At 36.4% G+C, this 16,314-nt stretch overlaps 1 protein-coding gene and 2 long non-coding RNA genes across 4 annotated transcripts; all 3 read left to right on the top strand.

The window, feature by feature from the left end:
• Window positions 1-2,194: 2,194 nt before the first annotated feature.
• LOC147287350 (uncharacterized) lies at window positions 2,195-6,139 on the top strand. Of its 2 annotated transcripts, XR_015121893.1 has the most exons (7): window positions 2,195-2,483; window positions 2,591-2,797; window positions 3,747-3,879; window positions 4,293-4,363; window positions 4,721-4,782; window positions 5,040-5,113; window positions 5,846-6,139. It is a non-coding gene; the product is annotated as an uncharacterized LOC147287350 (long non-coding RNA). The 2 variants fall into 2 exon arrangements; XR_015121892.1 differs by lacking the exon at window positions 4,721-4,782.
• A 183-nt stretch (window positions 6,140-6,322) lies between these two features.
• Window positions 6,323-8,125, top strand: LOC147287351 (protein FAR1-RELATED SEQUENCE 5-like). The gene has a single exon (XM_086240902.1). It carries the CDS (start codon window positions 6,323-6,325, stop codon window positions 8,123-8,125), a length of 1,803 nt encoding a protein of 600 aa, XP_086097028.1.
• A 3,495-nt stretch (window positions 8,126-11,620) lies between these two features.
• LOC147287352 (uncharacterized) lies at window positions 11,621-13,568 on the top strand. Its single transcript, XR_015121894.1, has 4 exons — window positions 11,621-11,904; window positions 12,012-12,087; window positions 12,917-13,030; window positions 13,115-13,568. It is a non-coding gene; the product is annotated as an uncharacterized LOC147287352 (long non-coding RNA).
• Window positions 13,569-16,314: the final 2,746 nt, after the last annotated feature.

Consider the following 16,314-nt stretch of genomic DNA (forward strand, 5'->3'; position numbering starts at 1 on the left):
TAATTAAACTTGTTAATACTTAATACCTTAAAAAATTTGATCTAAAAAAAACCCCCTACAAAATTTAAAATTCAAAAAACTAAAACTGAAAATCACTAAAACAAAAAAATTAAAACACAAAATATTGAAATTGAAACCAAAAAAATTCCATCCTCGCCCAAAATATAAAATTAACCCACCCAAGTTGAAAAAAAAATGAACCTCTGGCGCGTCTCCAGACTTGTCAAATAGTGTAATTTTGAATTGCATGTCAAAACCTGATTGTTACACAGGAGCTTGTATTTAGCACTCTGAGAATGCAATTGCCCTTTCGTGTATACACAGTTGCAGTGCGAAACGTTTTTTTGGCCCAGTGATGAAATTACCATTTTCTTGAGATTTGGTTCAAGAAAATGGTAACTTGGATTAAGAAAATGGTAACTTACAATTCATTGAGAAAAAGTTACCATTTCTTGAGAAAAAAAATCAAGAAAATGGTAAGTTTGGTCACGCTGGGGCTGGATTACCACTTTTTTGAATGAAGTTACCATTTTCTTGATCAATTGATCAAGAAAGTGGTAACGTGTTTTGCTCCACTGATTCCGTTACCATTTTCTTGATATTTGGTTCAAGAAAATGGTAACTTCGATCAAGAATGTGGTAACTTACCATTTCTTAAGAAAATGTTACCATTTCTTGAGGAAAAAAATCAAGAGAATTGTAACTTTGGTCAAGATTGGCCTTAGTTACCACATTCTTGAACTAAGTTACCATTTTCTTGATCGAACGATCAAGAAAGTGGTAACATGTTTTGCTTGGCTGATTTGGTTACCATTTTCTTGATGTTTGGTTCAAGAAAATGGTAACTTGGATCAACAAAATGGTAACTTACCATTTCTTAACAAAAAGTTACCATTTCTTGAGAAAAAAAATCAAAAAAATGGTAGCTTTGGTCAAGCTTGGGCTTGGTTACCACTTTCTTGATCAAAGTTACCATTTTCTTGATCGAACGATCAAGAAAGTGGTAACGTTTTCTGCCCCACTGATTTAGTTACCATTTTCTTGAGGATTGGTTTAAGAAAATGGTAACTTGGATCAAGAAAATGGTAACTTACTATTTCTTGAGAAAAAGTTACCATTTCTTGAGGAAATAAATCAAGAAAATGGTAACTTTTGTCCAAATTTGGGCTTGGTTACCACTTTCTTGATCAAAGTTACCATTTTCTTGATCGAACAATCAAGAAAGTGGTAACGTTTTTTGCTTGGCTGATTTGGTTACCATTTTCTTGAGGATTGGTTCAAGAAAATGGTAACTTGGATTAAGAAAATGGTAACTTACCATTTCTTGATCCAAAGTTACCATTTCTTGAGGAAAAAAATCAAGAAAATTGTAACTTTGATCAAGGTTGAGATTGGTTACCACATTCTTGAACCAAGTTACCATTTTCTTGATCGATTGATCAAGAAAGTAGTAACGTGTTTTGCTTGGCTGATTTGGTTACCATTTTCTTGATGTTTGGTTTAAGAAAATGGTAACTTTGATCAAGAATGTGGTAACTTACCATTTCTTGAGAAAATGTTACCATTTCTTGAGGAAAAAAATCAAGAAAATTGTAACTTTGGTGAAGATTGGCCTTTGTTACCACATTCTTGAACCAAGTTACTATTTTCTTGATCGAACGATCAAGAATTTGGTAACGTGTTTTGCTTGGCTGATTTGGTTACCATTTTCTTGATGGTTGGTTCAAGAAAATGGTAACTTTGATCAAGAATGTGGTAACTTACCATTTCTTGAGAAAATTTTACCATTTCTTGAGAAAAAAGATCAAGAAAATGGTAAGTTTGGTCAAGATATAATTTTGTGATTGCATGTTCAAACCGGATTGGCATACAGGAGCTAGTTTTTAATACTCAGAGAATGCAATTGCCTTTTCATCTATATACAGTTGCATGCGTAGGTGGTTACCACATTCTTGATGTGAATTTACCATTTTCTTGAATTTAAGATCAAGAAAGTGGTAACTTGGGTTTTAGGAGTTTTGTGAAGTTACCACTTTTTTGATGCATCCCTCAAGAAAGTGGTAACTCATAGTCAAAATTTGGTAAGTAACCAAATCTTGACAGAGTTACCACTTTCTTGAGGGATGCATCAAAAAAGTGGTAAAACCCAAATCACACAGAACTTCCGCTCATTTCACTCTCCATTCAAAATAAATAACGTAGCCTCACCCAGACCCTCGCTCGCCGCCCTCGACTCTCTCTCGCCGTCCTGGCACTGTCGTTCAATCCTCGCTTGGCCACCCTTTCGCCATCCTCCCACCAAAAACGCAGAAAACTCAGAAACCCATCCTAGCACGTCCATCGCCCATCATACCAGAAGACTCAGACCCTCTCTCACTGAGTTTCGAAACCTAGAAACCCAGAAAACTCACTCAGACTCTTTCTCTCACCGAGTTTCGATCTCTCAGAAACTATAAAACTCCGACTCTGTCTCTCTCACCCAGGTTAGGGCTTCGATTTGTTTACATTTGATTTTGTAGATTTATTCATATGTCAAACTCTCTATCTCTTTCATGAATTTAATATTTGGATTTTGAACTAATTTATGCAGGCTCAACAGGCACTTGCAGCAATTTAACTGAAGCCAAGACACGTTGAATGACAAATATTTCTGCGCAGGGATGACCTGTGTTTATGCAGGTTGAATTATGTGATTTGTCAACTTCAATCCCAAATCCCTTTTATCCCTGTGCACCACTGACATCTGGGAAGCAGAGTATGAAAACAAATTGGCACTGCTAAATCAAAAGGAGAATCGGTATATTCATTTTTCTAAGGTTCTCCTCTGTGTGTTTGTTTTTGTTAGGAATAAGTTTGACTATGACTATGCACAGGGGACAATTACATGCATTAGTTTTATTAAAGAGTGGACAATTTAGGAATATATGAAGGATTATCACAGTGCACACCTTTATTTCTTTACTATTGATTCTGAATATCATCTTTTCTTTGACCTCTGATATATGAAGGATTACTACCTTTCCAATTAATTGATTGCGTACTATTTTTTCGTGTGGCAATAAGAGTTTTTTCATTTGTAGTGAATAGTTATAGATTTCCCTTTTTTCTTTTTAATTTGTGCAAGGAAAAAGAAAAGTGGGGTTTGTTTTTATGCTCTTTTTCTTTTCAAAATCTTGGAAAAGGGGGGGGGGGGAGGAGGAGTACGTAAGTGGGGCTGATTTGTTAGGCTATTTTATTTTCCATGAAGGTTTAAAATTAGATATACTTTACGATGATGAGGTTCCGTTGAAATTATTCAGAAACTTGATCAGGTGGAGAGCAATATTTCTAAATAACTGGAAGGTATGAGATCATGCGTAGGATGGGTTTGTTGAGCACCCTTGTAGGCTGGGTCTACAATTCATATGATGACATCCATAAACTGGAAATGCATGCACTGTTTAGCTTTTCCACTTTTTTTTGGGTGTCAATATTCATTAACTAAAATTTGCACTAGTTGAAAGACAGTATTGCTTTAGGGAGAACAAATTGAAAGTTTTACTTTAACTTAACTTTAAAGCCCATGGTACATTTTGAAGCCATGGTAGACAGTCAAGTGAGATGTATATGTTCTTATTGAAATTATCCTGTTACTATATTGTGTCTACCTAATCTTTTTACGTAAAAAGTAATCTTCTTTTCACTAAATGTTTTTACTTTTATGCATCTCTTAATCAAAATTTGTAATTATCTATTAAATCTTGCAGGTAGCATCCTTCAAGCACACAATTGCTAAAAAAGATGAGAAGATTGAGTGATTGCTGAAGGTCAATAGTAATGTCTATTGATTGACATGACTTTCTCTTCATTATGAAGCCTAGAGTCTCTTTCCTCTTGCAGGTTTTTTTTTTTTTTTTGGATTCTCATATCTTTTATCAATGCAATAATTTCTTTGCTCTTGCAGTTGTTAACTTGTTGCAATATATTATGAAACATTTGACTGCTTCATTTACAAACTATGAAATAGGACTGTATTAGATAGCTTCTAGGAAGTGTATGTATGTGCAGTAAAAATATCTTAAATATGTCCTTTTTTTTATTAAATGAAATCATTGTCATTTTCTGGAATTATATGGAAGTTGGACTTTTACCTTGATTATTCTTGTTTCAGAATTTGTACATAGAAAGTTTCACTTCTTGGGATATCTATTCATCTTATTGAAGACACTTTGTCGAATTACATATATATAACCACAACGTTTGTAGTTTTTCAATTGACTAGTGCTTGCATGTTCTGTTTACTTGTTTAATAGGAACACTGACTTCCACATTTGAGAAATAGATTTCACATCTAGACAATTGGCAAGAGGAGGTCTACCTGAAGGTACTCTCTCTCTCTCTCTCTCTCTCTCTCTCTCTCTCTCTCTCACTCACTCCCTCTATCTCTCCCTCTCTCTCTTACTTTGAGAATTTATGGTGACTGTCTTTTCTACTATCTATTTGGGTAGTGTTGTGAATATATACAAGTTGTAAGAGCGATTGCTTACTTAATATGAAATATAAGTAGGAATAATCTGTTTAGTATAAAAGTCTTAATTCACAATTTTGTATTATTTTCTTAGTATAAAAGTCTTAATGTGTTTAATATAAGTAGGAATAATATGTTTAGTATAAAATCAAGTATATTATGATTAAGTGAATTCATTGTTTCCATCCATGTTTGTTTTGGTTGAAATTGTAGGATGTGTTCAATCTATTTCCAAATTTCAATGTGGCTGAGTTAATCTAGGCATGCATTTGCAGGTATACGAGACATCACATGGTCGCATTTTAGCTTATGATTTTATGAACTCGTTACGTGCTGTTTTTCTGAGTTTGTTTTGTTGGTGCCATTGAATAATACAGTGATGAGTGCAATGCATATGCCTGAACTGAATATTGAAACAAATATGTTTGTCAAGGAAAATTCCCCTAGCTTCTATTCTTGCATCTTATATTTAAGGAACAAGTAATTTATGTTTTGAGATTTATGTTAATGGGTTGTTTGTGTTTAATTTTAGGGGTTGAAGATGTGAGCACAAATTGCAAGACTCACAAGGTGGTTGTGCAGGGTGAGAAGGTTGATCCCATTAAGGTGCTTGAGCTTTACATTTTCAGAATGGGTTTTTTTTTCTCCATCATTTTTGTAATTAATTCTGTATTTTTTGTTTTTTAATTTGTTGGGTAGAATAAATTGGCTACTCAGGACGGGCTTTTGGGTTAAATCATCCTTCATAGTTGTGGCTTAATTAATGGGTTAAGTCATGAGGGGCTTTGTTTTTTGGTTTAAATCATCCTCCATGATTGTGGCTTTTGTTCAATGAAATTATGAGTAATTTGTTGTGGGTTCCGTTTGAGAATCTGAAATCGATGATGATAGCATGAGGTTGGTATGGTCTTGATGTTTTCCCATTTAATTTGAGGATTTGGCTTAAGATTGTTATTGGGGTATGGGTTCATGTGGATAGTTTTGATAATTGTTCGATTTCAAGGTATGGATATATTTAGGGATTTAAGAATTTGGGTTAAAATTACTCTTGACGTTTCCCATTGAGCTTGACAATTTGACTTCAAATTGGTTCGATTGAGTGAGTTGGGTAGAATTTGGTAGGGTTTACAATTATGGGTAGTATTTTGTCTGAATAATTCGCTTGAAACTGGCATTTCAATTTTTTTTTTATTGTTATTTGTGCAAAATGTTATTTGATTGCATGTCAAAACATGATTGGCAAACAGTAGATTGTATTGACTGGTCTGAGAATGCAATTGCACTTTCGTCATGGACAGTTCATGTATTGTTTACTTAAAAAATATATCTATTTTGCAGCAGGGAGACATGGGTACCGCTTGTAACAGATTTGCTTCAACATCTGCACCCCACGAAGCTCAGAATGTTCCCGGTCCTTCAACCCCTACTCGCAACATGTTTCGGTTTGGTGATATTCTGCAGCACAACGGGATAAGTTATGAGCAGCTAACTGAAAATGACCTTATAGACTCCGAATTTTTGTCACTGGAAGAAGCAGACAAGTTTTACAGAGATTATGCCTCGGCGATGGGATTTGGTGTTAGGGTACGTGATGGGAGACGGTCCGTGGTGACCGATAAATTCTGTAGTAGATTATGGGTCTGTGACAAGGAAGGCGAAAGAGCCGAGAAGTACATAAACTCACCGAATAAGAAGCGATGTCCCAGGGGCATCACAAGAGTTAATTGTCCAGCAGCATTCCGCATTGGCTTATGTAGGAAAAGTGATTGTTATGTTGTGAAGAAATTCTGTGTGGAACACAACCACCCATTGGCAATGTCACGCGAGGCTCCTCTAATCCGATCACACCGCTCTATCCCGAACGATGATCTTTTCCAGGCCACTTCAATGCGAGGTGTATCAATTAGGACGTGCCAAATATACGAGTACATGGTCGACCGAGCAGGAGGCTACCGTAATGTTGGTTACACGATCAAGGATTTGTACAATAAGGTGAATTGTAGACGCCGAGAAATCCTTTTTGAGGGTGACATTGAAGCTGCACTTGCATACTTGAGTGGGAAAGTCGACAGTGACCCCGAATTATATTGTAAGTTTAGTGTGGACGAGGAAAACAAGTTGGTAAACTTGTTTTGGAGAGACTCGCAATCTCTAGTGGATTACACTTGTTTTGGAGATGTTGTGCTGTTTGATAGCACTTACAAGACAAATTACTATGAGAAGCCTCTAGTGTTGTTTGTCGGTGCAAATAACCATCTATCAAGTACTATTTTTGGATGTGCGATCCTTGGGGACGAGACCAAGGAGACATACACATGGTTGTTGGAGACCTTCGTATCTTCCATGAGGGACAAGCGGCCTGAGTCGGTAATTACCGATGGAGACCTTGCTATGCGCAATGCCATAGATGCAGTTCTTCCTGGAGTTCCACATCGTCTGTGTGGATGGCACATCACGAAGAATTTAGCACAAAACTTGAAAGACCCAAACTTGATTCAGGCTTTCAAGCGATGTCTGTGGGCCACCTCAAGTCCCCCTGAGTTTGAAATGCGGTGGACGAGCATGGTTGAAGAATTTGGTGAATCAGAGTGGTTGAAGAATATGTATGAGATTCGTCACAAATGGGCCGAAGGATATTGTAGACAGCATTTTTGGGGTAGGATGCGTAGCACGCAACGGTGTGAGGGCATGAACAGATTTGTCAAGGACTTTCTCAAGAGTGGTCCGAAGTTGTTTGAAGTTATCCCAGCTATTGATAGGGGTCTGGCACGCCTGAGGAATTCACATGTGATTGAAGATTTTCAGATGAAGAATTCGAAACAGGTGCTGACAACTCATCTCAATGCATTGGAGCGGCATGCAGCAAACTTGTACACCGACAAAGTGTTCAAGTTAGTAAGGGAGGAGATAAATAAGGTTGCTTCACTTGTGACCGCGCAGCCTGTACAATTTGGGAAAAGTCGCATGTATGTAATTCATACATACGGTGAAGAACATGTTCAGTTCAAAGTTTTATTCCACCATATCAAAGGTATCTTAGAAATAAATTGCACTTGCAATCTCCTTAAATCACAGGGCTTCCCATGTTGCCATGTTATTAATGTCATGAAGTATGAGAATTTGAAAGAGTTTCCGGAATCTCTCATTCTTAAGAGATGGACAAAGTCAGCGAAGGAATCAGCTTCTGGTATCCCACTGCCGGACAACATTGTTCCCGACGAAGCACGAGAATTAGCGAGGTACAGTTATTTGAGTACAAGTTGCAACAAACTGTGTTTCCTGGCTTCCAGAACAGAGGAAGGTTTCAATTTGTTGAATAATGAATTAAGTAGGTTAGCACCATTGTTGGATGGGTTTGGGAAGCAAGCAGGAGATACCCACCTTCGCTTCCGTCGAAATGCTGCTCGACCAAACAACATTGTTAGAGATCCAAACATCGTGAGGACCAAGGGAACCCAAGACACAGGAGGCAGACGGGGAGGCAATGGAAGAAAATGCGGTACATGTGATGCATTTGGTCATGACAGGCGCAACTGTCCCAAGCGTAAGGGACACCGTAGAGGAAATAAGAACGGAAATGGCAGCAGGAAGATTGAAAGTGACAGCGATGCGGAGTAGCAACAGGTTGAGCCGCATATGCAAAGTTTCGTCTTGAACACTTGAAAGTCCCATAACAAAAAATTATTATGTATTGCTATTATTTATTTGTAGCAGGATGAGCCTCAGTGTCGTTTGGAACACTTTTACGTCCCATAACAAACAATTAGTATGTAGAGCTATTATTTAATTTTTAATGTGAAATTAATTTAGATTGTAACTGTTATTGAATGTAAATGCTTGATTATGACAGTGCTTGTTTATTAAGTAAAAACTATTACAAGGACCAATTAAATTTATAGTCTTTACGAAACTAGACAAACTCACATCTCCACAATCTAGCTAAGTACATGTACGGAATCAAATTGTAAAGGAAATGAGATAAAAGGATTCCGCCAAAATATGTTAGTAGGACACACTTACTGTCTAAATGTATAAACATGAGCGGTTTGGGTTTTGGTGAAATTAGAAACTTAGTTATAAATTATAGCCCACCCAAGTATGATACAATGTTATGTAATGTCAATCCATTGTAGCCTGATGTGCAATTGCTTTATTAAAGTATTCTATTGACGCCCCTGTTTGACAATCATAGTTGGACATGCAATCCTAAACCCTCAACCCTAATACCACTACTACAAATACCCCCCTTATATATCAGTGAATAATTGATGTCTATTCATGTTTTATGGCGATGTCTAGGTAGACGATATCTAATGTACTTTGGTCAAGATATCGTTTTGACACTGATATCCATTTTGAGGTTAGACATCTTTTTTATTTTAATTCTAATATCTAATAGGCCCTTTTGATATCAGTTTTCAAATTTTCTAGTGAATTAAAATTCTGACTATGATATTAAAGATAGGACACACATCGTTAATTACTATGGAAATGATCTAAATTCTTATTAAGACAGTAGTTCTGTTATATTTATCGATATGGTAAATCCATTAAATGCATTTTTGTATGCTTTCTACATCATATTTAATGTTATTTTGGATATGTAAAGTACCTTAGATATCGTTTTATGCGCCCAGAACTGATCTACATGCTATGTTTAATTGTATGATTAATTGCACAGTTTGATTAAAATATTCTGATAGTATGAATTAGTAGATCATACTTCTGTATTGCTCAGTAAATTAGAGGTTCTTCCTTTGTGCTAAAAAATTTGCAGTTGAATACATTGTTACAAATCAGTTAATTTGTACTACTGTGCGAAGTTGCTTTTGACTGCTGATCTTTATGCTTAATCTATTCATTAGTATACGTTACCAATTATAATAACCTTTTAACTTGCAAATTCAAATCAAAAACATTAAAAATAAAAGAAAGGTACAATTAGGATTGGTTTGGCTGCTTGCAACCTCAATTACATAAAGCTTTGGTAGGCTCCTAATTTCATACACTTGATCCAAATTATATACACTAGCTGCACATTGGCACATTTTATAGGCTTCGTACAGGTTATTATGCATTGGTTGAAAATTGGCTTTTTTTTTTTTTAACTTTATTTCCTTGCATTGGTATCAAATTATGAAATTAAGTTCCTTCGTATCTTACAGCTGCTTTAAATTGGTTAGGAATCTCATGTCCCCTTACATGAAGTTCATTCTTATTTTTTGAAATTTGCACCCAGGCATAAAACACGCCCCTCACAGAAGGCAGCCAGCAAGAACCACATCCCCCTGTCCCACAAAGCAATCTTCGACAGGAATACCCCAGCACAAGAGATTTGAAGCCCTCAAACATACTTATTGGGGATGACATGAGGGCGAAGGTTGTTGAAGTTGGTTTGGTTAATACATAAACGGGTATTATTGCAGCTGGCATCAAAATACAAGCATGTGTATTGGCAAACTCTGAATTGGCACTTTTTGGTACTTTCAGGTGTAAATGTGGATATGTTGCAAAAATATGTATTGACACTTTGGTGAATATTATTGGGGATACACGGGGATCTTTTTCTTAAGTGATATGCCCTTATTAGGATAATGTGATACATGAACATATGGAAGAAATATTATTGCTATGCCAATCCATTGCAGCCCGATGTGCAAATGCTATATCAAATTGGCAGTTTGACACTCCTGTTTGACGCTCACATTTGGAAATGCAATCAATTTATATTTTAAAACTGTTAGAATACATATATTATGGTTTACAAAACATAATATGTTTTCTTGTCAATCTAAAAGGATTTTGAGTACCGATATTGAACTCTAATATATTGGCTAAGTTAATTTTGATCAATTTACTTGATATAGTATGTAGGGGGATGATCGGAAGTGCTTTGTGCATTTATTGGAGGCTTGAGGTAAATATAACGAATTTTCACCTTACAGACTTGGAATGGAAATCAAATTTAGCATTCCCCGCACAAAAACTAAAAATTGAAACCAAAATTGCTTCCCTTCCCAAAAAATGTGTTTGTATGAAACTAAAATTCAGTCCCCGCCAAAAATATTGAAATTCAAACCAAAATTCCTTCCCCGTCCCAAATTATTAAACTTAACCCACCCAAGATGGGAAAAAAATAACACTATTACCATGTCATTTATTTGTGCTTAGCTTGTATAGCCTTGGCAGTCAGACTTTAATTTATGAATTACCACATAGTTGTTGAAGTTAATGTGTAAGTTGATTTATGCATAAGACAAAAGGTCTGAAAAATGTGGCTCAAGCCAACATTTTCAGAAAATTCTACCTACTTTTCTGGGCAAACCCAATTGCTCAAACCCCAATCACCCAGTGGCTAAATCTAGCCAAATCCCAAAGCATATATATATGTAATAACAAAAATTCATAACCACAAAACATATGTTTTATATAAATTGTAAAACATATCTAAAGCAATAAATGTAATAAAAAAATCGAAAGTGGTAACGTGTTTTGCTTGGCTGATTTGGTTACCATTTTCTTGAGTATTCGTTCAGGAAAATGGTAACTTCGATCAACAAAATAGTAACTTACCATTTCTTGAGATTAAGTTACCAATTCTTTAAAAAAAAATTTAAACAAATGGTAAGTTTGGTGAAGATTAAATTTTGTGATCGCATGTCCAAACCTGATTGCCAAACAGGAGCTCGTATTTAAGGCTTGTAGAATGCAATTGCATGATGGTCGGTATACAGTTGCCTGTGTACGTGGTTACCACATTCTTGATGTGAAGTTACCATTTTCTTCAATATAAGATCAATAAAGTGGTATCCTGGGTTTTAGGCAGTTTTGTGAAGTTACCACTTTTTTGAGGGATCCCTCAAGAAAGTGGTAACTCTTGGTCAAGATTTGGTAAGTTACAAAATATTGCCTGAGTTACCAGTTTCTTGAGAGGTGCATCAAAAAAATGGTAAAACCCAAATCACACAGAATTTCCGCTCAGCTCACTCTCGATTCAAAATAAATAACCTAGCCTCACCCAGACTCTATCTCGCCGCCCTCGCCCTCTGAGGCCCTCACCTTCTGACTGAATCCTCGCCCTCTTGCCACCCTCGATCTCGCCATCCTCTCACCGAAAACTCAGAAACCCATCCCAGAAAGATCAGACTCTCTCTCGCCGTCCTGGCACTGTCGTTCAATCCTCGTTGTCGCCACCCTTTCGCCATCCTCCCACCAAAAACGCAGAAAACTCAGAAACCCATCCTAGCACGTCCATCGCCCATCATCCCAGAAAACTCAGACCCTCTCTCACTGAGTTTCGAAACATAGAAACCCAGAAAACTCACGCTCACTCTCTATCTCACCGAGTTTCGATCTCGCAGAAACCGTAAAACTCAGACGCTGTCTCGCTCACCCAGGTTAGGGCTTCGATTTGTTTACATTTGTTTTTGTAGTTTTATTCATATGTCAAACTCTCCATCTCTTTCATGAACTGAATATTTGGATTTTGAACTAATTCATTCAGGCTCAGAAACAGGCACTTGCAGCAATTTACATTGAAGCCAAGACACGTTCAAGTTTGGTTTCAGAACAGGAGCAAGGTAAGATTTCCATATATCAAATATGCAGATATGCTTATATTTGTTTTTGGGATTTTAAAAACAAATAATAAAAAAATCACTTACACAAGCGTATTAGAAAGCTAGTATTTTCTAAACGAATTTAGTAAACTAAGTTGTGAGATTGGTTGCTTAATGTTATGGATTTCATTTATGGCAGCTTGATACCTGGTTCCTAACTTGTGAGTAATTTAGTAAACTAAACTGTTATTGGTTGCTATACTTGCTTGCTGTGTTATTGGTTAGGAATTTTAAAAATTTATTGTTAATAAAAACAAGTGATGAGAGTTGTAGAGCTGAAGTAGTCCCAACAGGGGCTGCGGCGGCTACCACTCTTCAATCTAGTACGGAAGTTACTCAAAATAAGCAAAACGTGGGATTTTTTCTCTTTTTGATCATCTCCCTGCCCTTGTACTTGTTTTTGCTGTAAAGGTTGGGTATGTATGTAATTTGTTTGTTTGGAGTTTGTTTTTAATTTTTTTGTGCATGTGGTCGGTTTTTTTTCTACTGTCATACACGCGGATGTCAAGTTATTTAGTCTTGGGAGGACAGATATCCATTTTAGGTTCTCCCATTTGAGGAAGGAGTTTGCAAAATGTTTCGTGAAAACAAAATGAATGGCCATAAAAAGAAAGAAGAAAAAGCTTCTTGAAAAGACTATGATTTTTCATTCAAAAGTATTATTATCTTGCTGCAGTTGAATATTGGAAATTGCGTACATGGTGTGTTATGGATCAAAATTTCACATTGTTAGGTATTTTTCCATAATATGTTTGCAAAGAATAAAGACAATGTGTTTTTGTGCAAGTAGGAACATATGGCCAACGACTTAGGTCCACGGTGCTTAGTTTGCAATGGTTCAATGCAATATATTGCCAATTTTGAAGGTAATCAACGTCCAGCCTGGGGATGCGAAGGGACTAATGTAAGTGAACGTTGTTGTTAAGTTTGCCCAATCCTTAAAGCAACGAAAACATTGAAATGTCATAATGCATGTGTTTTGTATTAGGGTAAGGCTGACTGCCATGGCTGGATATGGGTAGATGAGTACAGTAGCTGTGGATTCACAATTGTTTCGGCATCACAACCACCCAAAGATACCGGAGTGTCAAATGTTGCGGATTCATCACAAGGGTCAGCTGCCCCTGATTTATCTCAACAGTCCAGACCACTGGATTTGGTGGATGAAGAACCTGGGAACGACTATCATTCAGAGTCATCGCCGGACTGCACCCCTGCCAATTGGCGTCCATGGTGGCCATCTGACTCATCGTGGTCACCTGATCCTGATGACATTTACTCCCCGTAATAACGAATGTAATTATAATGTGAAAAACTGGTCGTAACGTCACCAAACTTGGCAGGCTACAATTGGGAGGCTTTTTGCAGTTACTCTTGATTAATTTTGCAGTTTTCATGTAGTGATAATTGCTTCTTCGGTATCTGCTTGGTTATTGTTGTACTAAGACTCAATCTAACTACTATGGATGAAGTGTATGCTTGGCCATTTTATTTTATGCATTTTGTTCGTTCTGTTGTTTATGGATGTGAGTAATGTGACTGTGTGTATGAATACGTGGCTGCATTGTTTGGTAAATAAATGACGTAGCGGTGTGCATCCTGAAAATTATGACAATTAAGTTATTGAGACGTTAATAAGTTTATGTTCGTTAGTAAATATTCAGGCACTCCAACTTAAACTAGCAGAGGATAATTGGGTATGTTAGACTAGACAAATACATTCATTTAAGAAGAGATGCTGAAAAACATATTGTCATGGGCAGGGGCTTGCCTCCGTAATAATATGCCTTATAGGAACCTCAGTTGTGCACGAGGATGCAGTAGACCTATCATTCAATACCAGGCAGAGTAAATGTGTCCAAGAAGGAGGCAGATTCTTCAACAGATGCTGCCTCCGGCGCGTTTCCAGACTAGTCAAACTGTGTAATTTTAGATTGCATGTCAAAACCGGATTGCCAAACAGGAGCTTGCATTGAGTAGTCTGAGAATGCAATTGCCCTTCCGTCTATACACAGTTGCAGTGCGAAACGTTTTATGGCCCAGTGATTCCGTTACCATTTTCTTGAGATTTGGTTCAAGAAAATGGTAACTTGAATTAAGAATATGGTAACTTGGTATATAACTATAGAAGCAGTTTTGTTCAGAATTTTGGATTGCATGTCCAAACCTGATTGTCAAACAGGAGCGTGTATTTACAAGTCTAATAATGCAATTGCCTTTTCGTCTACACGCAGTTGCAGTGCGAAACGATTTTTGGCCCAGTGATGAAATTACCATTCTTTTGATGTTGGGTTCAATAAAATGGTAACTTGGATCAAAAAAATGGTAACTTACAAATTTTTGACAAAAAGTTACCATTTCTGGAGAACAAAAATCAAGAAAATAGCAACTTTGGTCAAGGTTGGGCTTGGTTACCACTTTCTTGATCAAAGTTACCATTTTCTTGATCAAACGATCAAGAAAGTGGTAACGTTTTTAGCCCCACCGATTTGCTTACCAGTTTCTTGAGGATTAGTTCAAGAAAATGGTAACTTGGGTCAAGAAAATGGTAACTTACCATTTCTTGAGCTAAACTTACCATTTCTTGAGAAAAATAATCAATAAAATGGTAACTTTGGTCAAGATTTGGCTTGGTTACCACATTCTTGACTGCGGTTACCATTTTCTTGATCGAATGATCAAGAAAGTGGTAACGTTTTTTTGCCCCACTGATTTGCTTACCATTTTCTTGAGGTTTGGTTCAAGAAAATGGTAACCTCAATCAAGAAAATGGTAATTTACCATTTCTTGAGCTAAAGTTACCATTTCTTGAGGGAAAAAAACAAGAAAATGGTAAGTTTGGTCAAGATTGGGCTTGGTTACCACATTCTTGAACCAAGTTACCATTTTCTTGATCGAATGATTAAGAAAGTAGTAACAACACTGATTTGGTTACCATTTTCTTGAGGATAGGTTCAAGAAAATGGTAACTTGGATCAAGAAAATAGTAACTTACCATTTCTTGAGAAAAAGTTACCATTTCTTGAGAAAAAAAAACAAGAAAATGGTAACTTTGGTCAAGGTTGGGATTGGTTACCACTTTCTTGATCCAAGTTACCATTTTCTTGATTGAATGATCAATAAAGTGGTAACGTTTTTTGCTTGGCTAATTTGGTTACCATTTTCTTGAGGATTGGTTCAAGAAAATGGTAACTTTGATCAAGAAAATGGTAACTTACCATTTCTTGAGAAAAAGTTACCATTTCTTGAGAAATAAAATCAAGAAAAGGGTAACTTTGGTCAAGGTTGGGCTTGGTTACCACTTTTTTGATCGAAGTTACCATTTTCTTGATCAAATGATCAAGAAAGTGGTAATGTTTTTTGTTTGGCTGATTTGCTTACCATTTTCTTGAGGATTGGTTCAAGAAAATGGTAACTTGGATCAAGAAAATGGTAACTTACCATTTCTTGAGAAAAAGTTACTATTTCTTGAGGAAAAAATCAAGAAAATGGTAACTTTGGTCAAGATTGGGCTTGGTTACCACATTCTTGAACCAAGTTACCATTTTCTTGATCGAACGATCAAGAAAGTGGTAACGGTTTTTGCCCCACTGATTTGTTACCATTTTCTTGATGTTTGGTTCAAGAAAATGGTAACTTTGATCAAGAAAATGGTAACTTACTATTTCTTGAGAAAAAGTTACCATTTCTTGAGGAAAAAAATCAAAAAAATGGTAATTTTGGTCATGATTGGGCTTGGTTACCACATTCTTGAACCAAGTTACCATTTTCTTGATCGAATGATCAAAAAAGTGGTAACTTGGTTTGAGGCAAGGTTTTAGTTACCATTTTCTTGATGTTTGGTTCAAGAAAATGGTAACTTCGATCAAGAATATGGTAAGTTACCAAATCTTGATCAAGAGTTACCATTATCTTGAAGGATGCATCAAAAAATTGGTAAAACTTGTTTACCAGTTCAGCAGGTTATCAATTTTTTTTTTTTTTTTTTTTTTTTTGGTGCAGGCATTGCATGCCTGCTGTCATGATAGAAGGTCCCCTGAAACATAGTTGATGCCTGTATTCGTTTCACTGTAGCTAGAAATACCACTAGGCCGCAATCTATGCTAATGAAGCCTACAAAGAAAGACATGCAGACATATATAATATATGCTGAACAAAATAAACAATATTATTATAATAGTGCAGGTG

This window comes from Dryas octopetala, chromosome 4, assembly GCF_963921425.1.
Source record: "Dryas octopetala chromosome 4, drDryOcto1.1, whole genome shotgun sequence".
Taxonomy (NCBI): Eukaryota; Viridiplantae; Streptophyta; class Magnoliopsida; order Rosales; family Rosaceae; genus Dryas; species Dryas octopetala.